General features: G+C 40.7%; 1 protein-coding gene across 4 annotated transcripts in view; it reads left to right on the forward strand.

Annotated features, from left to right (window-relative positions):
* The window catches only part of Atp8b4 (ATPase phospholipid transporting 8B4 (putative)), a 162,453-nt gene that overhangs the window by 69,642 nt on the left and 65,709 nt on the right, over positions 1–27,102 (forward strand). For all 4 annotated transcript variants that reach the window (XM_057780833.1, XM_057780835.1, XM_057780836.1 and 1 more), the window contains 5 exons: positions 6,136–6,224; positions 8,824–9,020; positions 13,060–13,268; positions 17,622–17,665; positions 22,459–22,624. In XM_057780833.1, coding sequence (XP_057636816.1) covers positions 6,136–6,224; positions 8,824–9,020; positions 13,060–13,268; positions 17,622–17,665; positions 22,459–22,624 — 705 coding nt within the window. The remainder of the gene's footprint in view (positions 1–6,135; positions 6,225–8,823; positions 9,021–13,059; positions 13,269–17,621; positions 17,666–22,458; positions 22,625–27,102) is intronic.

Here is a 27,102-nt window from a genome sequence, read left to right on the forward strand (position 1 = left end):
ATACCTTGAATTCATTCTTAAGGATGCTGAAGCCTTCAGTACGTGGTGGTATCTACACATCTACTGCTCAGTTTCTTTCTCTTTAGCCCCATCGTATGTGTCTGTTAGACTATGCAATAACCTATCCTTAAAACCAAAGAAGGCACCTCCTTCACTCTGCCGCTCACATTGGTTGTCTTTGGAGAAGGTCAGGAGGCTCTTTTGAGAGAGCCTTCTTGGAGAGCAATCATTATCTGTTTGTCACCAGGGCAGATGGGTCTGAAGGCTGTGCTTGATGGGACTAGGATGGATGGAGGGAGGGAGGGATGGATGGTAAAAGGTTCCATTATCTTCTTTTTGTTTGTTCCTCTCATGCAATAAATCTGTACCTTAGTCTCCCCTCCTTCTACTCCTTCCAGCTCCCCCTCCTCCAAATCCACTGCTCCTCCACTTCCCTTCAGAAAAGAGCAGGCCTCCTAGGAATATCACATGGCCTAAAATGCAATAAGACTAAGCACAAACCTTCATATCAAGGGTAGACCAGGCAACCCAGTAGGAGTAAAAGGGCCCTAAGAGCAGGTTAAAGAGCCAGAGTCAACCCTGATCCCACCGTCAGGAGTCCCACAAGCCCCGCAAGCTAAACAAACACAGTGTGTGTGTACAGGATACAGTGCAGACCCATGCAGGCTCTGCAATTGCTGCTTCACTCCTCTGAGCCCCCATGAGCCTAACTCTGTGGGCTGTGTTCTCTCTGTGCCCTTGTTCCTTCTGGCTCCTACAATCCTTTCTCTCTCTCTTCTGTAGGGTTCTCTGATCTCAACCTAAAGTTTGTCTGTGGGTTTCTGCATCTGCTCCTATCAGCTGCCAGAGGAAGCCTCTCAGGTGATGCCTGGGCTAGGCACTGACCTATGAGTATAGCAGAATATCATTAGGAATTGTTTCATTGATTTTTCTCCCCACCAGCTGCGTTTAGTTCTGCCCTAGCTCTCTGGACCATCTAACTTCTGATTCTGGGCCATAAGGTAGTGCTCAGCATGGACTCCCTTGCTTAACATGGTCCTCAAGTTAGACCCTCCCACAAGCTCTGAGCCACCATTACTCCAGCACATTTTGCAGGAAAGACAGGTTGTGGGTCATAGGTTTTGGGCCTGGATTGATGTCTCAGTCCCACCACTGGGAGCCTCGCCAGGTTACAGAAGACGGCTGGTTCAGGCTCTGTATCCTCTGTTACTAAGGGGCCTCATTTGGGTCACCCTCATAGGTTCCAGGAAGTTTTCACTGCTCTAGGTTTCCACATCACCCTTAAGTGCCCACCTATTCCAGTAGTCTTGCCCCATACTCTCTTCTCCCATACCCTCCCTCCAGATTGGATTCCTCCTTTTCCCATCCCCAACCACCCCCATTCCATCCACAAAATCTATTCTATTTCCACATTCTAAGGAGATCCATATGTCCCACCAGAACCCTTCTTGTTACTTAACCTCTCTGGGTCTGTGGGTTTTAGCATGATTATCCTTTATTTAACAGCGAAATATCCACTTACAAGTGAGTACATATCATATTTCTCTTTCTGGGTTTGGGTTGTCTCACTCGGGCTGATTTTCTTCTAGCTACGGCCTTGCCAGCAAGTTTCATGATGTCATTTTTAAATAGCTGAGTAATGCGCCCTTGTGTAAATGTCACATCCTCTTTAGCCACTCTTCAGTTGAGGGACACTAGGCTGCTTCCGGTTTTTGGCTATTATAAATAAAGTCTCCGTGAACATAGCTGAGCAAGTGTCCTTGTGGTAGGATGGGGGTCTTTTGTTTATCCACTGTTTTTGCTTCCTTTATGTCTGTGAGTCTGAGGCAGCATTCTCCTTCTCAGGAACAATAGCACAAATCAACAAAGCCACCCAAATTGGACTCATAGCTTCATTTTCTAGCCCTTGATTAAAAAAAAAATCCTACTTATTGTGACACTAAATTAAGATGTGTTTTGTTTCTGCTGATTGAATGTGTAATTGAAATTGGATTGTTTTTCTTAATTGAGTTTCCTTAGCAACAACAAATGCCCATTAAAGACTCAATGCATTCCAGAGCTAGAAAAAAAAAATGCTTCTAAACACCCTCAGCTGTGTGCGTGGGTGCTGCTTTTGCTCTCAGGGCAACGCCATGTGTAAAGACCCAGCAAATCTCTAGAAATGAAGTAGAATCAAGCTTTTGTCTGAAGCTGAATGTAGTTTCATCAGATTTTTTCCTTATTAATGAGGTTAAGTAAGTCTATGGTTATTTATGTCATATTTCCATCTTTCTTGCAGAGAAAAAAAGTCAAGCTTACCCATATATTTCTTTTACTTTAAGCTTAAAAGCATGGAGATTTCAAAGCAGTCTCCCCATCTGAAGGTCTCCCAGTAAACATTCTCTTGATTTGATCCCTGTTATCACCGAAGTGGAGATGCCTCATCCTAGGGAGGGGCTGTCGTTCAAAAGTTTGTTACATCTGTATGATCTTGTTCAAAATGACTAGTTCAAGGCTCTAGTTCAACTGAGTCATATTGCTTGTCCTTGGACAGCTGTTGAGAGTCAGTCTTGAGAGCTGTTGAGGGGCCAAGGTTTTCATAAAAATGTCTCTGCAGGAAAATCTTCTTGTATGAATGGAAGGAGTTGAGTTGAACAGAAGTCCACAGACTAGGGGTCAGTCAGATCAGGCAGAGAATCCTTTCTCTAAGACTTCCTGGGCTCCTCCCTGTGTGGATCACAGGATAATACTAGCACATTAGAATACCTTGCTGAGGTGCAATCCATGATGTGTATGGAAGAGGATACTTGTTGATATCTTTTCCGTGCCTGCTTCTCAATTCTTTTACCAACAGTTCAGAAGACACTAATATCTCTACGAGCAGGGCTGGGAAAATGGAACTATTCTCTGTATTTTTGTGGAGGAGAAAAGGAGCTCTCTGTTCTTTTGTGACGAGTCCCAGATGTTCACTTTTAGATGGCTTTTGTCAGGTAGATGTTTGTAAAGCAGACAATGTTTGCATTGACTTTAGTTAAGAGAGAGCTAATACTGAATACTGGCAAGCAGAGAAAGTCAGGATTGTTCTTGCCCACATCAGAGTTGAATAGATAGGTACCCCAAGTCCCTAAGTCTTGACTTAGGAAACAAGTCGTAGGCAGTACTTAGATCTTGTGAGAACTGAATCCAAAATGAATTATCAACTCTTCTTTTTATATTTAAATCCCACTTATACATCCTGTTTAGGAGGTGCAAAGACGGACTTCAGAGGGATGGTTTACTTTACAGACTTATCACTCACAAGGTTAATACGCATGGACATCTGGTCGTGCTTCCCTGCTAGTGGCTGTCCTCAAGAGGGGAGCAAAGCTTGTTTCTGAGAGAAGGGGCCATACTCACTCAAGGAGGCTGTGTCCCAGTGCCATTCTGGTGTATATAAAGTCCCTGCCGTGCTGGCTGCCACTCATCTTCCCGTAGGGGTCTTATCTCTTCATTTTCCAACCTTCTCTTGCCTTGCAGGCTCGTCTCTGTGGTTGGTATTCACAGCTTCCCTTAATTTTTGTTTTTTGTATTGGTGAGTCTTGGAAAAAAATCAAAAGGAGGAAAACGATTAAACTCTAGGTATTTATTCACCAAATCTACATCCCTATGTAGTTAGTTCAGATTGTTTGGGCCCTTTAACATAAGATCACTCTTGTAAATGCTGAAAACCTAGAGCTCCTACCTCTAGGATTCAACAATACTCCTTCCCTTAGGGCCAATAATAATAATATGCCATCACTTTGTCTCAGGTGGAGAAACAGTTTGATTGCTACTAAGCTGTCTTGCTGTATTAGTCTTTTGCTTCCAACATGCCCCTACCCATACTTTATGGAATTTCTACATAAACTTTTCTATAATTATTCTTATTTGGTGATTCCTGTTAGGATACTGAATGAGGTACAGTATTAAATATACATTGATTTATTGTCTCATGTAGTTTACAGATAATAATTTAGAGCAAGAGCTTTCAAGTTAGATATGTCAAGATTCAAGTTCTGTCTCTGGGCTTATAGGATAAGAAGTCTCAGGAAAGTTAAATTCTTGACTTGCAAGAACTTATTTGTTACCATATAAGCATTAGGGGACTCTGCCTTCTCCAGGAATGAACCCCTGACAGGTTATTCAATCCCTACTGCTCTATCTTAAACACATGTACATATGAGCAACTCTAATGGACTCAACACATTTTATATATATATATATATATACACACATATATATTCTATGTATGTGTATATGTATATATTTGTGTGTATATATATAATGGTAATTAAAGATGAAGAGGCAATGAATGTGAGAGAAAATAGCAAGAGACAGGAAGAGTTGTGGGGGAGGAGAAGTAGAAATGATGTAAATACAATATTCTTACAGGAAATTAACAAAATAAAATAACAGTACACGTGCACATTACCTAAAATATAAGAAATATTAAATTTATGGGAAGCTTAATTATTTACTGAATGCCAAGTACATGCTAGACACTCTATATTGCCTAAGGTAATGATTGATTGACTAGGGGTTAAATGTAGGAAAAAGCCAAATGTATTCCCTTTACTCATATGGTTGTCGGTCCTGCAGGATAGAAATTATATGACATTGTCAATATGCTACTCCCACATAATTATGATGGTGATTATATCATCTCAAACAGAGATGAGTGCTGATTAGAAGATCATGCATCACAGTAGTAGAGTTATAAAGGAAGAATGTGATTAGATCTTGACTTTGGGTAAAACTTTCCTGAGCTGAGATTTATAGATAAACAAAACAAGAACGTGGAAGAAAGTAGAGAGTATAAGGAAGGCAAAGAGTTAACTGCCTTAAAGGCAAGCCATGGGTCAAGGTGTTGTGGTGTGAGTGAGGTCAGAAACCTGCAGTGTTCTGATGGGGAGCAGAAAGCACAGGAGTCACTCATGGGGATGTGACTGGAGGTGGGGGAACAGCTGGGCTGTGCAGACCTTGTGGTTTATGTGTAAAAGTTTGGTCCTTATCCCAAGAGTGTTTAAGAGGCAGAATATATTAAATATTTTTAATATATATATATGGGAAGGATGGAATCTTGCCTATAGTATGTATAGTGTTTGTAAAGGGAGAGTAGGTCCTGAAATGAGTACACAATTGGGGTTTGAGATGCAGGGAAACAGTGATTAGCATTCAGGGCATTCATGGAGCCCAGGAACGAGACTTTTGCAGTTAGGAGATGATGATATTTAGACCGAGATAGGGACTATGGGACTAGAGAAGAGGAATGTCAGAAACTTCTTAGAAAGTTGAATTAAGAAGCTTTATTGACCAGATTGAGGGTGAGTCATGTTATCAACTATGATTCTGTATTTTATTGTTGCTGTTGTTTTATTCTATGTTTAAGGAATCATTTAAATTTTCCTCTATTTGTTAAGATTAGCTTTGGTTCCTGATGATTATTTTAGAGACTAGTCCCTGGGTTCCCGAGAAAACACAGATTCAACACTGTTGAGATGGAATATTCTGCAGATGTCTGTTAAGTCCATTTGATCTATGATGCCATTTAACTCAGGCATTCCTCTGTTTATTTTTGGTTGTGAGCCTAACTTTTAATGACTGAGCCATCTCTCCAGCCTTATTTATATTTTGTCAGGGTGGCCTGTCAGTTGGTAAGAGTGGGGAATTAAGCTCACCTTCTACTGTTTGGTTGAACTTAATCTGTGACTGTATATCTAGTGCTTTTTGTTTAATGAAATTCAGTGTTCTGTGTTCAGGACATGTATGTTCAGATCATAGTATCCTCTTTATGGGTTTTCTCCTTAATCAATATGAAATTACTTTATCTTTTCTCACTAGTTTGGATTTGAAGTTTATTTTGTTAGACATTGGAACAGTAACACCTGGTTGTTTTATGGATTTCTGTTGGCTGGAATATATTTCCCATCTTTTAGCCCTAAGGTAGTTTATGCCTTCTGTGGTAGGCTTCTTTCTGAAAGGTAGAAAACAGAAGATTCCTGCTTTTTGAGCCTGTCTACTAGTCTGTGCCCTTTGACTGGGGAAATTTATAACACTCAGAGTTTTTATTGAAAGGTATGTATTGATATCGGCCATTAGATTGTTTTTGTTTCAAAATTGTTACATTTTTTTTTACAGGTCCTGACACTAAACTTATGCAGAACAGTGGCAAGACAAAGTTTAAAAGGACAAGCATTGACAGATTGATGAATACCCTAGTCCTGTGGGTAAGTTTCTCACAAGTTGATGAGCAACCCTTGTGCTGTGGATTAAGAGGTTTGGGCACATTTTAGTATTCTGGGTGAGTATCTTGCAAGTTGAGCAGTACTTTAGTACTCTGGGTGATTCACTGACAGGTTGAATATTACTCTAGTACTCTGAGAGACTCACTGGCAGGTTGAGTAGAGTCTAGTACTCTGAGAGACTCACTGGCAGGGTAAGTAGTACACTAGTACTCTGGGAGACTCACTGGCAGGTTGAGTAGAGTCTAGTACTCTGGGAGAGTCCCTGGCAGGGTGATGCACTCTCTGGTTCTGTGGGAGAGTCCCTGGCAGGGTGATGAGTGCTCTGGTGGCATGGGTGTGTCACTGTGATCGAATTGGGCAATGCCACGAGTCATTGCTATCTTAATATATTTAATTTGCTTTTCTGAGAATTCATTCAGAAGTCTGAACTCTTTTCGAAACTTGCATTTGGCAATTTTATATTTAGGGCTCAGTTTACTCACTTTTATTTCCTAGATCAAAATAAATTTTCAGACAGTGGTAGGAGTTAGTGTGAGAGGTAGACTAGTTTTTATGAAAGGCCTTTGTCTCAAGGATTTGTGTTTGGAAAGCCAACTCACTTTTGAGATAAGTAAAATCTTATCTTTGCTCAAATCCTCTCTACATAGTGTGGATAATGGTCGGTCTGTCTATCTATCTATCTATCTATCTATCTATCTATCTATCTATCTATCTATCTATCATCTATCTATCTATCTATCTATCTATCTATCTATCTATCTATCTATCATCTGCCATCTCTCTCTACTGTCTGTCTGTCTGTCTGTCTGTTTATCATCTGTTATCTCTCTCTACTGTCTATCTATCTATCTATCTATCTATCTATCTATCTATCTATCTACCTACCTACCTATCATATCATCATCATCATCACCATCATTTATCATCTATTACAGGGTAAAGTCACTCTCTCAGGGCTGGTATTGTCCTCCATTTCTGTGGTTGGAAATAGGATGATTTTCTCAGGACTTAAAGCCAAATTTTTTCTTAAGTTGGGGCATTAAGTGCCAAACATCATTAATTTTAATCATTTAAAGTATTTACATTCAATTAATTTATAGTACCAACTGTTAAAAGGAGAAGATACCAAAAAAAGGAGAAGATACCGTGATGCAGATACCAAATTGGTAGGGTATAGGGGACACACAACTTAATTTTTCTTTCATATCTAGTTTTTAAAATATATCTTCAGTAAGGATTTCTTCAACTTTGTCTTCATATTCTATTTTATTCATAAGAATGAAGAAGAAAACAGCTAAAGACCTCAGGAAAAGTCTTTCTTGGAGAAAAATTTGACACATTCCTACTTTGTACATCCACTTCTGCCTCAACAACAGTGACTAGTGTGAGCCTCTGACATAGAGGAACCCTTAGCAGAATAAATCTCCCCAGATTCATTTTTTAGGACACCGCATTTGTGTCCTTCATCTGTGAGACCGAGGGTTTAGACTCACCGATGACTCCCTTGTCTCTGATTGATGTTCTTCTAAAATGTTTGCTTTTTTAATTCTGATAGTAATGGTGACTTTAAAATCTGATACACATTTTTACCCTGCCTCCCACTTATTTCAAAGATTTCAAACGCAAAGTATCTACACCACAAGGTGTTTCAGCTCATCCCATTTTCTGCGTCCGTGTGTAAAGATTTGCGGGCAGTTCCACAGCCAAGAGCTCCAACAAGTGTGAGGTGGTGAGAGGGAGCGCCAGTCAGGCTAGTAGTTGCTCATCTTGCTGCTGGTTATCAAACACCTGGGCGGTGATGGCGCACGCCTTTAATCCCAGTCAAAAGTCATTTAAAAGAGGAATTCAGCTTTGTTCACAGCCTGGGGATGCAGTCATCCATGGTGGTGAAGACCTGGCAGAAGGAGCAGGAGACAGCTGGTCACGTGGTACACACCGTTAGAGGGCAGAGAGAGATGGGTGCTGGTGCTCACCTTGCTCTCTCATTTAAACAGTCTGGGTACACTTGGTGGTGGATTCTTGCTGCCCACATGTAGGTGGGTCGTCCCTCTTCAATTAATCGAGTCTAGATCATCTAGAGTTAGCTACAGGCTTGTTTCCATGTTGATTCTAAAGTCCATCACACTGTCAATTGAGGTGAATCATTACAGTACATTATAGCTGGACAGCAGGTGTGCCCTGGGGCCTCTATGGCACCGAGGGAATGTGGCCTTCTGGGCTTCAAGCATTGGACTTAAAACATTGAAACATGATTTTTTTGAGTAAGGGTTTGTAGCTGCCTTTGTGATAGGGGTCAATCTGCAGCATAGTCTTTTCTGTGCTTATTCTTTTGTTTTTAATCTGTGAATAATTGTATCTGCCTTAGTGAGAGTTAGTGGGAGAATCAAGAGAGAAAATACATGTCAGATTTTAGCCAGATGAAATTTATTCATATGCTTTATTTTAAGTAAGAAAAGGTTTATATAATTTGATTTTCAAATGATAGTTTCTTATGGGAAATAATTTGTAGCTACATTGTGTTGATTTGACAAATTTAGGGTTCACGTTAACCTTCATTTCTATACTTCTATTGTTGTTTCAGATATTTGGATTTCTGGTGTGCTTGGGAGTTATTCTTGCAATAGGAAATTCAATCTGGGAGAGTAAAGTTGGAGCCCAGTTCAGAACTTTCCTCTTTCGGAGTGAAGGCGAGAAGAGTTCCTTATTCTCAGGATTCTTAACTTTCTGGTCATACGTTATCATCCTCAACACACTTGTGCCCATTTCGTTATATGTGAGGTGAGCGTTTACCCTGCAATGGAATCACTTCGTCACTCCCCCTCTGTGTGATCTGCTGCGCGCGTTAGGAATGAGGTGACTTTGCTCTTTAATTCTGTTTAACCCGCACTTTTTCAAAAATCACAATGAATATATTTTATTTTCTCCTTCATTAGTAAGGTTTCTTAGGAATGCATTTCTTCGGAACATGTAAATTGTGCTATGCTCTTGCAATCTGATTGATAAAATTGAGCTGATCTAAGGTAAGAAAAAGAAAACCTGGGATGTTTTGAGATGTGGTCCCCTGTCATTGGTCTGCCGCAGGTGCCAGGAGACAGGTGCTCTTGTCTATCACTCATTAGCCCTGTAACGACGGGAAGAATACCTTATTATTGGCAGCCATTATAAATACAGGAAGGACTCACAGTAAGGTGGTAGTCCTTGGCCATTGTTAGGTAAGTATAGTTCATCTTTCCCACTATCCTGATCTACAGTTTCTAGATTTAGTCCCACTAAGCGTTATTAAAATTGTCTATCATTGTCTGTATCTGACTCCATCTTTCTCGTGTGTGTGTTCTCTCTTTCTCTGTGTGAGTGTATGTTTGCTCCCTGTGTATGTGTTCTCTTTCTCCAAACATATGCATGTTTCCTCCCTGCTTCCACCTCCCCTTTCTCCATGCAGATGTGTGTGTGTGTGTGTGTGTGTGTGTGTGTGTGTGTGAATGAGTGTGTTCTATGAGGCTTAGATAGGCCTACCCAAGACATTCTCCAATTCTTCCAAGACTGAGTCAGACAGTACCAGAGATCCTGGAGCTGAACTAGGACTTGGTTGGTTGTCAGTCCTTGCCATCAGGACTTTAACAACATACAAAACCCTCAGCTCCAAATTGCCACTAATTATGACTAACCTCTTTTTTCTCGTTCCAAAAACTGAGCTTCAGTCAAACAAGGGAAGTTATGAATAAAATTCACTCTTGTTTTGGATAGAGGTCAGGAAGCTGAAATGTCAAGTGATGGGAAATTGACTTGAAGCAGAGGCATGTGGCCACAGCACCACAAAACACTCCGGGCCTTCTGCAGCTGTGGGCAGCCTGAGCCCTGTGTGATCTGTATTCTGCTGGCTCATCTTTGATACCGAGACTCTCTCATGCTTGAACCCCATTACAAAGCTGGTAGTAAAGGCTGCTCTTTGCCATAAAAGCTATATTAACTTTGTAGCTTTCCTCTTGTGCCCTAATAACCAATGTGGCAGAGGTGTACCATCTGCACATGCGCACAGTGCCTTACCATCTGCGTACGCGTAGTTTATGCCCTTGTGGAGGACACAGGCTCTTTGTGGCGTCTTTCTTGTACTGCTCTGGCAGTTTTCATTTAATGTTTGGAGAGGTAGTTTTGTTTTGTTTTTGTTTTTGTTTTTTAAAAAACAAAGCTAGGTTCCCAGGTTAGCATCCCTTTTACTTTTAGTAAGTAGTTGTTAGCCAAAAGCCATATTTATAATATTTGCAGCCCAGGTTTTTGATATTAGCATTGGTAATAATATCCCCGGCCTTCATGAAAGTACTTGGCTTCTTTTTGTCTTGTATTTGTCAAATATGTGTTGCTCTATAAAACGAGGACATTAAAAATAACTGATTTCTGGATTCCTTTGTATCCAAATCATAGCACTTACCTTTAGATACCGTTCTATGTGTATGTGTTTACTTTTATTTGATGTTGGCACAGCACTTTGCTTTCACAGCCTTCTTCTGCATCGTGTTTTCCTATTTCAAAACCATTCTCTAGTGCTCTATAATGTAACATGAATATGACGCCTTGCCACATTCCATAGATGGCCTTGCTTCCTTTTTTAAAGTTTTGCATAAGGAACGTCACATACGTTATCTCATTTACGTGTCCCCTGGATCTTCTCAAAAAAGCTCTGTTGAAAGGGGGGAGTTTATATAATCAGGATTACATAACTAATTGCATAGTCAGAATGAAGATCTAAAGGTAAAATCTAAATGGCTGGCACCTGCACCCTGTTGTCTCTGTTTCTAAACCGTATGGGGTTTGGGATTGGTTAACATGAAAAGCTGAGACTTTCCCTCGTGCTGAATAACTGTGATCTCAGCCCAAGAAATTTCAGGCTGTTTGGTCCTAAGTGTTTAAACACCGTGATGCAGGACCAGAGAACTGCCGGGTGTCTCTGTGATGAGGGCTGAAGGCGTCCACAAAAGCCCCTATTAGGCTTTTGGATAGGTACAATACATAAACCAGTGCCAGATGGCTAGAGTTCCTGATTCACTTTGAACAATTAACAGTTCCAGGTGAACAAAGACATTTATTTTGAAAAAGATATTTCCATGCTGTCAATGTGTTTATGCATTAAGGAAGGCCCAGTCACAGAGTGTGTGTGTGTGTGTGTGTGTGTGTGTGTGAAGGAGAGGGTTGCATGTTGTACTGTCTCCCTCCCAGACCCTCTTTTCCCAAGCCAAACAGAGACCCATATTCTCGACAGGCGATTTTAAGGCCCCAGAATGCGAGGGAATTTTGCAGCTTTCCATTGGCTTGTACTGCAGCATGGGAGAAACTCAGAGGTGACCTTGTCCCATACCACCCTTAGCTGGAAGTGTAGCTGCTCCCAGTGGACTTGAAGAACTAGATGTACAGCGTTCAGTATGCAAGGAAGACGTGCACATCACTCAGACTTCTTCAAGTGCAGACGAGAAAAAAGAGATAAACTATAGGTGTCTGCTATTATCAGTACAATTTTATGTTCCTCTGAATGCTCTTGTTAATATAGAAAGACATGAATTTAAATCCAGTGAGCAAAGACAGGAAGCTCAAGCTAAAATAAACCTATCCAGAAAAAAAATAATGCATGCAAGTGATTATGAACCTGGGCATCCAAAATAATTCCCACCACTGCTGGAATTCATCTAAGCTTCTAATAGTGTGAGTGATGTCTCCGTGTGTGTGTGTTTGTGTGTGTGTGTGTGTGTGTGTGTGTGTGAGAGAGAGAGAGAGAGAGAGAGAGAGAGAGAGAGAGAGTTTCAAGCTTTCATTTAGGTCAGCAATAATTTAAAAACTTCTCCTATCAGCAAAATTACATAATGTCCAGGAACAAATCTGTTCAGGTGTGGTGTGGAACTATATAAAAGCAAAGTAAAACTGAATAAAATAACTCTATGTTATCAATAGAAGTGCTTTTCAAAATGAAATTCCTGGAAAAATGTATGTTTTTATTGAAGTTGCACTTAGTTTTATGAAATATAGTTCTTTGAAAGCAGTGAACAATTTAGCATAAACCTTAGAAAAGCCCTCCATAAAGTCTCCTAAAGAGCCACGCCTCATTTTGTCACAATCTGGCATTAGAGATGACAACTTTGGACTAAGACCCTTGTCCACAAACTTTGCCTTTCTGGAGTTTGAATATATAAGTTATTACTGGAATGCAAGACAGGAAATGGGAAACCCTGTTTTTAGTCAAGATTCATCACGGTTTGCTTGCTACTTAATAGAGACTTACTGCTGGCTTATTTGCAAAGTAAAACCCTATCTATATTTTAGAATGCATTTCTTCCAACTAGATGTATGCCAAATATCTTCAGTAAGGGGTTGTTCACTCTGAGATGCAGATGGAGTTTCAAATTAACATGTTATACAAAACTCTCCACTGGGTTTTATTTAACATCGAGAACCACAGGCCATTGTTTGAGGTTTCCTGATGTGGCAGCCATTTTGCCTTATGATGCTTGTGAAGAAATCACTTGGACACTTAGGTTTATGAACAGATAACAGATTCTCAGCTGAGGCATTTCTGAAGATCACTAGGACCTAGGGACAGAGCACTTACATTTTTTGTTTTTGAAACCCTTGAGGAATTTGGCAAAGCAAGGTGTTCAGATGTTGATGGGATCTTTCTTTTTTCCTCTCTTTCTCTCTCTCTCTCTCTCTCTCTCTCTCTCTCTCTCTCTCTCTCTCTCTCTCTCTTTCTTTCTTTTTCTTTCCTCCCTCCCTTCCCCCCTATCTCCCTCCCTCCTTCTTTCTTTTCTTTCTTTCTCATCTTAACGGACCACAGCGTGGAAGTAATCCGCCTGGGACACAGTTATTTTATAAACTGGGACCGGAAGATGTATTATACTGCCAAGGCAATGCCTGCCGAAGCTCGGACGACCACACTCAATGAAGAACTGGGCCAGATTGAATATATTTTCTCTGACAAAACAGGAACTCTCACTCAAAACATCATGACTTTCAAAAAATGTTCCATCAATGGGAGAGTCTATGGTAAGGGAATAGTTTCTTCTTCTTAGTAATAACTTAATAAATAAATAAGCAACATCATTAAAAATAATATCCTATTACCCAAATCATCATGGCTTTCCTATTAAGCATTGCCATGATGCTTGGCGGGTAATGGAATACCTATAACTAGTTATTGTACATGTTTGGAACAATTTGATGAAACTTAGGATCTGTTGCCCATTCATGGGTAGAGACGGTTCCCTTTGATACTCTTTCATGTGGCTTTTCTCTGTAATGCTCCAGAGGCCCAATTCCCTGGAAGGATGAGTTCTAGCTAGCATTATTTATCTTGTTAAGCCAATGTCTTTTGCTTCCTCTCATGGTTTGCTGTGGGACAAATGTCAATGCATGTGTTTGTGATGAAATTTAATATTTATTTCCTGAAGTGCATACTTTCTAGGACTCCTTCACAGCCAAGTTCCCCTATCCATCCTTCTATGTGAATAAATAATCTGTATTTGGGTTTTCAAGCATTCTTTTTATACCTGGCCCTTCTGAACCTGGTATCAGCTAGTTAGTAGACAGTTTCTTTCATAGAGAATATGGGAGTCCAATGGGGCTTTCCACAGTGTTCTTCTGGATCTCTGACTTTAATTCATGAAAGTCAAGATATTTTGGGAAGTCAAGGAGTTCCAAGAGAGACCATGTTTTCTCTTCTCTCCTAATGGGAAGGAAACGTCACGCATTGCCAATTTTTTTTTTTTTGAGACAGGGTTTCTCTATGGTTTTGGAGCCTGTCCTGGAACTAGCTCTTGTAGACCAGGCTGGTCTCGAACTCACAGAGATCCGCCTGCCTCTACCTCCCAAGTGCTGGGATTAAAGGCGTGTGCCACCACCGCCCGGCACATTGCCAATATTTTAAAGCAGGATTTGACCCTGAAGGAAAACAAGGGATGGAGAAACACTGTTCTGCCTTTTGACTTCCCCCTCTTTGAACCCTACCACCATCACCCCTGCAGTAATGGTCTCCTAAGCTCCTTTGTACTCCTTGCTGCATGTCCTGCCTTCTTTGGGAGTGGACATGGTGACTCCAGCCTTATAGTCTCATCATTCCTAGTAAACAGCATAGAACCATTACTGAAAATGTATGGGCATTATTTTCAGAGACTTTCTAAGAATACTGCCTTGACCTAAATAGTAGTGTAAGTAAGAATATTTAAGAATACTAGAGGATTTTATAAAATTCGAGGATCCTTTTGCTTCATCTTAGCATAAGTAGTATCATTTCTGAGAAGCAGTTTGAAATTATTAGACAAGTGGGCCAATAGCCATTTGAGGAAATATTTATTGCAGACTACTTTTAGAGACAACTTTTTGACATTTTCAAGTAGAGGTCTTAAGATCTTTATAAAAGTTCATATTTTAAAAAGCCTATGAAAGTTTGTAATTTCCCTCATAGTATACAGGAAAGGAATGGAAAGGGTTAAATATTCTCTTTTGGCCCTGATTATAATTTATAATATATTTATACCCTTCAAATATGTTCTTTCTTGCACACCTCCAGACTGTTCAGATTTTTTTTTTTAATTTGGCACAGCTTAATCTTGTTTTGAATCATAGATCTGGGCTTTGGGAAATTGTAGCTTTTTATTCTGACTTGTCATCTTAGTTTACTGTTGCTGTGATGAAACGCCATGACCAAAGCAACTTCTTTGGCTTACATTCCCACATCATTGCTCATCATGAAGGAAGTCAGCACAGGAACTCAAGCAGGGCAGGATCCTGGAGGCAGGAGCTGACACAGAGACCATGGAGGAGTATAGCTTCCTGGCTTGCTCCACATGACTTGCTCAGTCTGTGTGATTATAGGACGCTGGACCACCAGCCCAGGGATGGTACTTCCCACAATGGGCTAGGTCTTCCCACATCAATCACTGACTTTAAAAATGCCCCACAGCTGATCTTATGAAGGCATTTTCTCAGTTGAGGCTCCCTCCTCTCTGATGACTCTAACATGTGTCAAGTTGACATAAAACTAGCCAGCACACTTATCCACATCTTGTGTTTGGACTCAGAACTTATCGTTAGACTTTAATTTTTCTTCTGTTTTATCACAAATCCTGCAATGGGATATCTTTGGGGGACCATTTAGTACAAAGACACAATTGTTTCTCTTCTTTTCATTCATTAGAATAAATGCCTGTGTGATCATGATAGGACCATGACCATGTGAACCTGAGATTTGTGTTTCAGGAGGTTGACTAGATTCATTACTAGCTCAAGGACTCCTCCTGCATGGCAGGTGAGCTACCTTCATAGCTTAGACCTGCACCCCAGAAAAAACACAAGCAAACATCAAATATCATTGTCACGAAGTTATATGTGAAGAAAAAGACATGGTTATAAATTCCCACCATACTGACTTTTTATAATATAGTCATTCCACTTTTGATTTTGTTCTTCTACTTTCTTATCCATAAAACTTGATTTAAAGGCTTCTTGATGCCAGGTTGTTGAAGGTGATGATGTAAGTATCTGGTACAGGTGGATTCAAATCCCTCACTACTGTAAAAAAAAAAAAAAAAAAAAAAGGAGTCCTACTCAATCATGTCAGCCCTTCAAATACCAGGGGAAGTGCCACCAGCTGGGAACCAGGTGTTCAAACATGGGAGTCTATGAGTGACATGTCATACTCAAACCATGACATTCAGCTCTGCTCCCTAAGGCTCATGGCCATCCTTTAGGTTCACGGCCAGCTCATGGTACAAAATGTGCTCCATTTGACTTCAAAAGTTCCTATGGTCTTCAACACTCCTAGCACACTTCAAAAGCCCAAAGTCTCTTCTGAGACTCAAGGTAATCTCTTAACTGTGACCCCTGAAAGATAAAAGTAACTGTATACTTCCAACATACAGCAGTGTAGAATAAAGGTTCTTTTTTTCCCTTTTATAGCTCACATACTATCTTCATATACTATTAAAATTAGTTCTCAGGGAAGAGTCTTCCAGGTTAGTTCCAGCTTGATTTCTCCAAGTCCTGTGTCTGAAGTGTCTTTAGCGTAGGATTTTGCCTTTAAGTTCTGGGAGATAACCAAGGGCAATGCCTATCTATATTGTTTCCTAAGGCTCTTGGACTCACCCTGACCACCAGATCAAAAGGAGATTTCCCAGGGCAGGCACTGGGGTCTTTGAGAGTCTATGACTCTTATGGGGAGCATTATCATCCAGTGTTCCCTAATTCATTATTGTTTGCTCATTTGTTGTTAGTTCCTTGAGAATTTCATCGATGCGTTTTGACCACATTCACCCCGTCCCGGCACCACTCCTGGATTCCTGCCACCTTCTCTACCCACCCAACCTGGTGTCTTCATTTTTTTTTTTAAACCCATCATCAAGCGCAGCTTCTGTGCACATATATCTGCTCTTGGATGTGTGGCCTTTACTGAAGAATATTCTACCCACTAGAGGCTGCACCCATAACGAAAACTGATTTCCCCTCTGCCAGTAGCTATCAAATGACAACAGATCTTAGCTGGGAGTGTGACTTGGTGACCACATCCCCTCTCCACACTGGTGTTTTGTATGACCTATGAATGATTATGTAGGTCTTAGGCATGGTGTCTCAAATATGCTGAGTTCATACCTGCCCTGTGGTTTCCAGAATACAGTTTCCTTGGAGTCATCCACGTCTTAAGACTCTTACAATCTCTCTGTCCCCTCCTCTGACATGACCCCTGAGCCTTGGGCGAATAGGGTGTGATACAGATGTTCTCTCCAGGACTGCAAATTCCACAGCCTCTCAGCTGTGGGTCTCTGGCTTAATCACCATCTACTGTAAAACAAAGCTGCTCTGATGAGGGCTGAGTGATGCCTAAGATGGAGATACATGTCTCTTGGTGTTCTTTTTAATGCCTACTTATTTTAGCTTTATCTTAAGCATAAGCATCCCACTACATTAATTGCCATGCACAGGGCTAGAAATATTGGGCCAGTATTTGAAATTCTGTTCCATCTAGTGGTAGTGCTTCAGGGAAGAGCACACCAATTTGTTATCCGATACAAATCGTCAACCCAGAAAACATACATATGAGTGACGTTATACAGACTGAGCAGGCTGTGTTTAGGGATATATGTATATTTACATATATTTATTTACATATACAGTAGCAATTAATGGAAAAAGAGACCATTAATTTAAAGAGAGAAAGAGGGTTATATAAGGGTGTTTAGAGAGAGGAAAGGGAGGGGTGAATGATGTAATCATATTATAGTGTCCCCAAAGTGTAAAAAAACCAAAACCCAAACAAAACAAAATACTAGGTTTATTTTCTAAAGTTAAGTACTCAAACTAGCTTCAATCTTACTCACTATTTACTTTCAATGTTTGTTTTTGCAGGTGAAGTACTAGATGACCTGAGCCAGAAGAAAGAAATAACTAAGGTAGAGAAGACACATTTCATTCTCTGTTTTAATTTTAAACTGTATATGTTTTTAAGGTGTGACGTGTTCCTAAGGGCCTGATTTGTATCACCCACCATGAGACACATAAAGTACAATACAAAAAGAAATAGATTCATATGGTTCAAAATTTCCTCTAATCTAGGTACCTTGATCACACAGTTTCCAAACCTTTAGAGACATTTCTGCATTTGCGAACAAGAGTGATTGACTGTTTAAAAATGTGTGATGGTAGAATATGCACACTCTTCCTTAACCTTCAGCCTCAGAAACCTTAAGAGATCAATTTTAAGTGTTTATTATTTTCAATTGTTAAATTATAACCTGCTATATCTATGTCCTACAATATATATAAAGAAGCATTAATGGGAATTTAAAATGTTTCTTATAGTTGATAGTAAAGACAACTCAGAGGAAAACTGGGTACTTATGTTGCTTCACAATGTTGGGGTGTCCTGTGGAATGCATTTTAAGAAATGGAATTACTACATAAAATGCATGGGTGTCTGCAGGTTGCTAGATATTGCAAACAGTTACATTTTGAATCAGATAAAAAAAAAGAGGCATCTAAACCCTTTAAGGACATACTGTCAATGATCAAAGTCATTCCCACTGGGATTGCCTCCTTTTAAAGGTTCATAGCATTGCCTGACATGACCCCTCTGGACACCAAACTCTCCATACATGGACTTTTCAAGGACATTCAATATTTATTACATCCAAGATGTAACAAATGCTTATATGAAAAAAGCTAGTATAATGCAAACATGATAAATGGTAGTGGTTATTAAATTGTGTTTGGGTACAGAAATAATCAAGAACTAGATTAGGAAGCTATAGCTACGAAATATTTAAAGCAGAAAATTCTGCTCAGTTCTGACTTTGCCACTTCCTCTATAGCTGGCCTTGAGAATTCAGATTCTCATCTTAAAATGGGGAAAATAGCGCCTGTTCCAGATGCCTGTTAGGATCCGTACACCCCATAATTCATAAAGCTGTTAGCCTGCCTTCTGGCCCACTATCAATAATATTTATTCAGTATTACTCATATTAGAATAAAGCTGGTTTGAGGATGAAAGAGCCTGCACCTGGCTGCAATTTTACCTCAGGCGTTGACAAACCGGATCTCAGAATGGATAATTTCTTTCAGCGTTGTTTTTCTTTTAAAAAGTAGTTAGAAGATCATATGTTCTTTTAACTTCAGAATCAAATGCCAAACGATAATACATGCCAGTAATAAAGTTAGGGAAGAATGGTTAGAAATTCCCAAGTTTTGGGTTGTAGAAAAATAATACGTTGTACCCACCGCTTTCTTTAGTGATGGCTAGTGAGATTTAAGGCCGTGCTTACCAACAGAACACATTACTATATTTGTAATAGCAAATGTTAATTCATAAGTATTAGTAGTTCAAAGGGGGCTATAGCAAAACACACACTATTTCAGGTCAGATTTTGCTCTCAAAATGAAGTTAGTCAGGTCAGGATGTCCCATCAATTTTGGTGTCAAAGGGTACAAGTGGAACTCTGTGACGTTGAAATCAAATGCCAGGGGTGGCATATGGATTCATCTTCCTGCTCCGGATGGAAAAGCACAGGTTTCACAGCAAGGTAAGGTCTCTACACTGGTGGGAAATATGACTGAAGATGACATCGTGAGTGCCACCACCTTTGCCATCAGCTGATTCTCAGCTATTGTAACACTCATGCTTAGTATGTTACTGAACTGCAGAAATATGGATGTGGGCCCTACCCTGGGCCATATGAAAGATGTCACTAAAGCCCTTCAGTCCTGGGAGCCAAGGCTATGCAATTGGCAATGCCCCCAAGCAAGTCAAGTCACATAATTGCCATGCCAGGCCGGAAGCACATCACCTCTCCAAGAAACAGTGCAGGCCGCATTGTCATCTCTGGGTCTATCTTTGAGCTGGTTAGGCTGAAAAGTCACCATATTGGTCATGAGCCCTGGGTTGGGGGAGGGGTAAGGAGTAGACAGATGAAGCCTGATGGGTTATCATGAAGCATGCGGGCCTTGCTACCGAAAGTGGTATCCAGTCACAGGATTAAGTATGACGCTAGGCTATCTATACTGAAGGTGGACTGGCAAACAGCCATGAAGGCCCTGCAGTGATTACAGTAACAAAACCAGAGCCATTCATGAGTCACAGCTCCTTGAGGAGATCAATCTACACAGAGGCAAGACCTCCCCACTCCTGCCCCGGTACTGAAGACAGGCAGGGCCCTAGCTAACGTTGAGGGCACCCGCACAAGTGGTACGGAGGAGGAGACTGATTCATGCCTACGAGTTCAAATGCGTACTTCTCCCAGCAAACTCTATCCATTGGTGAAACCTCTGGGAAGCATCCTCAATGGGGTTCCCTTGACTCCTATCCACATTGTCCAGTAGCTACCACCTCTCTGGACAATCACAGCTATATCAAGGACCCTATGCAGCAGGGGGAAGAGCTTTCAGCAGGTAAGGGCTGCAGTCAAGCTGCAGTGTGCCCACCTCAGCAGCACTCCCATGGCAAGGACAACTAAGTGACAAGGGTGACATGCAGAACTCAGTTTTGCCATTAGCTACATGCAAAAAGGACGGAGTAGCTGAGATCATTAGTTCTTCAGCTAGGCAGCTGTTGCTGATGCAACCAAACATCACCAACATCTTGGCTGGGAAGCTTCAAGAATCTCGTAATGATCTATAAGTTCTTGTTTATCAAGACCAGCTGTGGGGTGGCGGTGCCCGCATATTGGCCAGGGTATCTCAGTGAGAGTATGGTAGCAGGCTGCCAGGGTCCCACAGACATAGTGGAGAGAGGTGTTTGGATCATGTCACTGGCGTTCAGACTGCCCTAGCCCACCCAGGCTTATTGAGTGAAGTTGCCACAGACTCTGGGGCTGTTTGATGCCAGTGTTGTGGACCTGGCTCTGATGGAGCCCCACCTCGGCCTCCCAGGTTCAGAGGAATCTTTGCCAAGTCCCTCAGTGTTACCAGGTTTCATTGCTCTAGAGCTAGCAGGGACAGGGTTGCTGGTAGAAAACTAGAATGACTTAGTTCTCCCTGCCATTCCATCTTCCTTGGCCTCTGGCAAGGTACTCGATGTGGGAGTCAGGGTCACGATAACTAGTTAGGGCTCCTGTGATCCCATAGGACCTGACTGATGCCAAGGAATAGTGAGCGAGCTCAACGCTGCTTCAAGCTTCAGCCCCAAATGTAATTTTTTGCCCTCTGCTAGATGGCTTTATGGGTGATTCAAGCTATATAGTGACAGAGAGACTGAAAGTGTGACAGCTGCCTCTAGGCAGAGCACACCCCGTAGCTCTGTAGCCCTTCAGCTCCATAGCTCCTGGAAATACTGGATCAGGGAACAAATAAGATCATGGTAAGGGAGACAAGAGTATGTTGCCAGAAACATCATTTATTCATCCCGCAAAAGGACGCATTGAAACTTTTGAAAAACAAGAATACATGAAAATCAGTATTCCCCCCAAATTAGGGATGGAATGTAGAGGGATTCCGGACATGGAGGGGGTGTGTCCAGGACATGGAGGGGGTGTGTCCAGACATGGAGGGGGTGATGTGTACTTCAACATCCCTGTGAGAAGCACACAGATTCAGACTTTGTAGCCAAAGAAAAGGAAGTCTAGTTATAGTGTGAAACTTGACTGTTAACTGGATACCGTTAAATAATGTGCATGTGATTTCATCTTTGGAGGGGATACTGAATTTTGGTTACAAAGAGATGGCATGTGTTATCAGCCTGGGTACGAGAATACAGGGGAGGTTCAGATTAATTGAATGGTTGTAGTGCCTTTATAAAGTGAGAAGTTGAGAGATACAATCTGTTTGTGAAGGGAAACGACCATTTTATTACTTCTAAGACTGTCATAAAGTTCCTAAAATTACAATTTAATTGTCCTAAAGATGAGGGATGACCACATGAAATCAACAAAAGGCCAAAAGATGGAGATCAGGTTAGAGTTCCCAAATAGACAGAGGTATATGGTGAATGTGTTTTGTGAAACTGTTCCTAAGGGTATGAGAACTAAAACCTCCTCACCCCACACAGAAAACGGGTGACAGGCCAAAGAAACGATACCACCAAAGGCCATCTTGGTGAATCAAAGGGTTTTATTGGGGTGTGAGTATTTACAGGAAAGTGGGTGAGGGGTTGTGGGAGCAGACTATCTCAGACAGCTGCGTTACCAGAACCCACCTTAGAGTGCTGACAGTTCATGAAAGCTGAAAACCCATACAACCTACAGTCAGCTCAGGATTGGAGAGTGTCCTTCCCAGGCAGCTCAGTGGGTTTGAGTCTCTTCCAGGCAGCCTGGCTGGTCTCTGCCCCTTTCAGGCAGTGTTTCTGGTCGGTGAGCGTCCTTCACGGCTTTTACACGTCTTTACTGCTTATATATTTGTGGAAGGAGGGGGTCTATTGAATCTGTTTGGTTTCAGGGACTTCCTAAAGGTATTCTGAGTTGTGTACTTGCTGAGTTTAAGATTAATCTTCCTTGCAGGGCAGAACGTTTCTCCTCCTCCTTAACATCCTGTGTCTTTATGAACTTCCCTGTGTAAGGATGGAAGCCTTACACAGAAGCATGAAATGGATATTAGAGTTTATATGTTTCAAACAATTTGGGATTAATTAATAGTTGTAGGTTTTTTTTTTAAAGTAAGGTGATTATAGCCCCATGAAGAGTACAAAGGTCAAAAATGAAAAGACAACAATGGATTATTGTTGGAAAAAGCTTGACTCGGTGGTGGTGTTCTCTTACAGAAAAAGGAGTCTGTGGATGTCCCAGGCAAATCTCAGTCAGAGAGAGTGCTTCATTTCTCTGACCACAGTCTGATGGAAGCCATTGAACTGGGGGACCCCAAAGTGCACGAATTCCTTCGCTTGCTTGCTCTCTGCCACACTGTAATGTCAGAGGAGGACGGTGCAGGTAAATGAAGTGTGCTTAAGTAGGAATCTTTTTAAAAAAATATAACAAAGATAAGCACTGTTATTAAAATGGAAAGATTTCTGAACTAAATAAAGGTAGACTATTCCAAACCATTTGTTTTTATCCTGGGTGCTTCTCATAAACAAGGAAATATTTTTTTTTTGTATTAATTTTATTTACGTGTATAGGTGTTTTACCCACATGTGAGTCTGTATACCACTGTGTGCAGTTCCCATGGAGGCCAGAAGAGGGTGTCTGATCACCTGGGGCTAGAGTTACAGATAGGTGTGAGCTGCTATGTGGGTGCTGGGACGTGAATCCTGGATTGTCTGAAAGAGCAGCCAGTGTTCTTAACTGCTGAGTCATCACTCCAGTCCCCATAAATACTTTAAAGAAAAAAAGATACAGTACCAATAGAAAGTTCCAGGTTGGGTGGTGGTGGCACACATCTCTAATCTCAGCACTTGGGAGGCAGAGGCAGGCGGATCTCTGTGAGTTCGAGGCCAGTCTGGTCTACAAGAGCTAGTTTCAAAACTGGCTCCAAAACTACAGAAAATAAATAAATAAATAAGAAAAGAAAGCTCCAAGTATGTCCTTCAGCTTCTTTTGATTGAGCACCACATTTGGCTGTGAAACTTATAGAACCCAGAACAAGTGGGTAACAGAGTTGAGTCACATGACACATGAACGTCTAATGGATAAAGATGACCATAGAATGGGAGGTAAACTTATATTAAAGCACTGTGGTCATCATTCTGGTCAAGGCGTCTTTCATGCTCCATGGTTGGTGGAGCTCAAGTTCATAAAATGCACCCAAACAAGCTGTCTTACTTTCCATTTTGATGCTGGGAGGTAATTGATGATGCCAGAGAATCAGCTTCTTCCTTTGAAGTCTAACGGTCTCACCTGTAGGTTTTGTTTCCTTCTGCTACCAAATATTAAGTTAAAATTACTACCCAAGGAAGTAATAAGTGCTGGGTTAACCCATTCTTTAGATTTTAATTGCTTTGAAGATCCACATAATTTTATTTATGGCTTTAATTGATCTTTATAATATTAACACCACAAGGAATTATTATATTCCCTTCTGGGAATTGCCTTAAGGAGGTCTCTTTTATTTCTGCCTTTTGAGCTTATTTCATTTCCCAAACCCTATTTCATTTTAATAGCAATCTGTTTTCCATTAATGTTATGATATTCTTTAGATCTCATTGAGGATATTAATTATACTTAATTTGAAATTTGCTTTTGTTTCATCCAGTATACTGTATTTTATTGAGTATTTTCTCTCTCTCTCTGTCTTTCTCTGTCTTTGTCTCCCTTTCTCTGTCTTTTCTCTTCTTCCATCCCTCCCTCCCTCCCTCTTCCTCCCTCCCTCCCTCCCTCCCTCCTTCCCTCCCTCCCTGCCTCCCCCTTCCTCACTCCCTCCCTTCCTCCCCCTCTTCTGCATCTAACTTTTGTGTTATTCTCAAATGTTTGGTGATTTCTGGTTGTCTGTTCCTCTTTGTGTGGGAGAATTCCTGCTTGGTGGATGACATTTATTGCTTCAATCTGTTGCTCAAGATTGTACGGATGAAGAAGATCATGGAACTGACCTTCTGGATGTGGAGTCTCTGTTCTGGAAGTCATGTCACCTATGTTACTGTCTTGCTTTTCCAGGGGTAGGACAAGGAGTCTGCCAGGGCTCTTATTAGAGATAGAATTATGTATAGGTTCGCTTTCTCATTCCCCTCCTAATCTGTGGTAGTCTGATGCGACTGCATTCTCTCACCTCTCGTCTCGGGTCCCAGACTCAGGTCTTGACCCTTTTATGAGGTGGCTTGAACCCAGCCAGTGTAGAAAAGAAAAATATTTTTTAAGGATGCATCCATAGAAGAAGTATTGCTTCAGCCTGCCATTCAGAGTGAGCTGGCTGGAGAAGGAGTCCAGTGTCTAGCGGTGCCGAATGGAGCTCTTTAAGTAGTTTTACTAACGAGGCCTCCAAGATTCTGTTTGCATTTGTTGACTGAGTTTGGAGACTATTGGTGCTTTCTTTCTCTCACCTCTGCCTTCATTTTCTTCTGCAATTGTTTGGAACTATGATTTTTTTCCTCCTCTATCTTTGTTTCTTTATTGATCAATTTGGCATTTTATCTTTCAGATAGTTCTCACATTTGTAGACTCACTTTCAATTTTGGCATTATTAAAAATTTACATTGTGCTACAACTCAATGCATTGAAGTGCCCAGATCTTCAAAGTATACGCATGCATACACATGCATACACATTGAAATTGGGTTAGCGTTGACAGCTACAAATATCCCTAGAAGTACTGGTTGGATCAAGACATAAATTTCTTCCATCAGTGCAGCGAAGTTGTTCCTGACCTTCCCATTTAGTTTCTAGAAACTCTAGCCCACCCAAGCTCTGCCATGACTTCTATCACTAAAGATGAGTTTGCCATTCTTGTCCTCCATATAAGCAGAATTGTACAGTATATACACTGTGTGCTGTGTTCTGTCATCAGTACTGGTATCTCAGTTACTAATTTCTTTTTTATTAAAGTAGCATTTCCCTGTATGAACATGCTACAACCTTTTCCGTTCTCTGTTAATACACAGATTATTCTAGCTTTTGTGAGTAAAGTTGCCACAAAGAGTTTTTTCTTTTTTTTTTAATTTTATTTATTTATTTATTAAAGATTTCTGCCTTCTCCCCCCACCGCCTCCCATTTCCCTCCCCCTCCCCCAATCAAGTCCCCCTCCCTCGTCTTAATAGACCTGGATGGAGATGGGGGGGGTCCTTGGCCACAAAGAGTTTTTATGTCTTTTAAAAATTATTTGTTTAAGAAATTGGAAGGAGGATATCTAAATACTTAGGAATGGAAATTTCCAGCTCATCATATAAGGATATGTTTAAACTTCTTAGAAACTGTTCAACCGTTTTTTAAAAATATTAATATACCATTTTATATCCCCACTGTACATGAATGAGAGCTCCAGCCGTCTGCTTTCCACACTCAGCATTTCCTGAGGTCACTCTTAAGTCTTTCTTGTGGCTGGTCAATGTCTCTTGCCACTCACAAGGATTTCTGAAGAGACAGGAGTTAGAAACGGGCATGTTTTCAATGGTTTCTACCTCTTGTCTCCAGACACCAAATCCCACCGATAGGCTTATGTTTTGAGGTAATGTGAACTTGTTTTTGTTTCAAAGCTTTTGTTGTGGAATGTGTAGGTCAGGCTCAAACAAATCCATACATGTTAAGGAACTTTCAAAATGAAACTTCACTGCGTAAATGTCACTTAGAGAAAAGGAGAGAGCTCACATCTAACATTTGGTTTTAATACTTAAAATTCAGCTCCTGGTTGAGAATATTGCTATGCATATGGCATTTGTTTCATGGGGAAGTTATCTGGAGGGACTGTGGTTTCGGTCTCTGGCAGAGTGAAGTTTCAGAACAAGAGAGTGAGAAACGCAAGTACTTTAGGGAGATTTTTTATTTTTGAGATAGGGTTTCTTTCTGTAGCACTGGTTATCCTGGAACTTACTTTGTATAGGCCAGGCTAGCCTCAAACTCATAGAGATCCTCCCGCCTCTGTCTCAGAGTACTGGGATTAAAGGTGTGTGCCACCACCACCTGGTAGGACGCTTTTTCTTTTCTTTTCTGTTTTAGTAAGTGACACAAGTTTTATTACATTTTTAAAACTTGTTTTATTGACTTATATTAATTTTAAAATGTATTGAAGCTTGAAAATGGCTTGATATATGCTTGACTTTCATGAACATTTAATAAATGCTTGAGATGAATACATATTCTATAATTGAAGCTACTGTGTTCTAAACATGTATAGCCAACAATATTTTAATTATATTGCTAATGCTTCTTGTTCTTTTGTTTGTTTGTTTATTTGTTTGTTTGATGACAGATTGCTATTCTGTAGCCCAGGCTGCCCTCAGCTCATGGCAATCCTTCTGTCTCAGCCTTCTAAGTGCTCGAATTAAAGGTGTGAGCAATCTTCCGGGTTTTTCTAATGGATTATTTTGACATCTCAGTTCCTCAGCTCATCAAAAATATGCCAAGGGCACCAAATAGAACAGCACACTTGTATGATACTTGTAGTTTTGCCAATGTTTGCTTTATAAAGTCATGCTAGACAGTAGTTCAGACTTCCATCTTCATTGAATCGTAGCCTGTCTGATCTCATTGTCTCCAGTAGTCATTTTTAGGTTACTGTAGTGGACTGGTCTTCCTTCATAGACATCTGTGTACTAAGCTTTTGTTGGTCTTCCTTTGTCTTCCCTTATAATTTGGAGACATCTCTTATATATGATATATCTTAACATTAAAAATAAACCAGTGTAGACAACGCTAAGGATAAGAGAGCACATGGTTCATTTGCTTATTTGTTGCCACTACACTTAGTTTTAATACTTAAAGCCCAAGTATTGATAACATTTGGAGTTCTTTTCAACCATCTTAGTCTGTCCTACCTTTCCTT

Source organism: Chionomys nivalis, chromosome 9 (genome assembly GCF_950005125.1).
Source record: "Chionomys nivalis chromosome 9, mChiNiv1.1, whole genome shotgun sequence".
NCBI lineage: Eukaryota > Metazoa > Chordata > Mammalia > Rodentia > Cricetidae > Chionomys > Chionomys nivalis.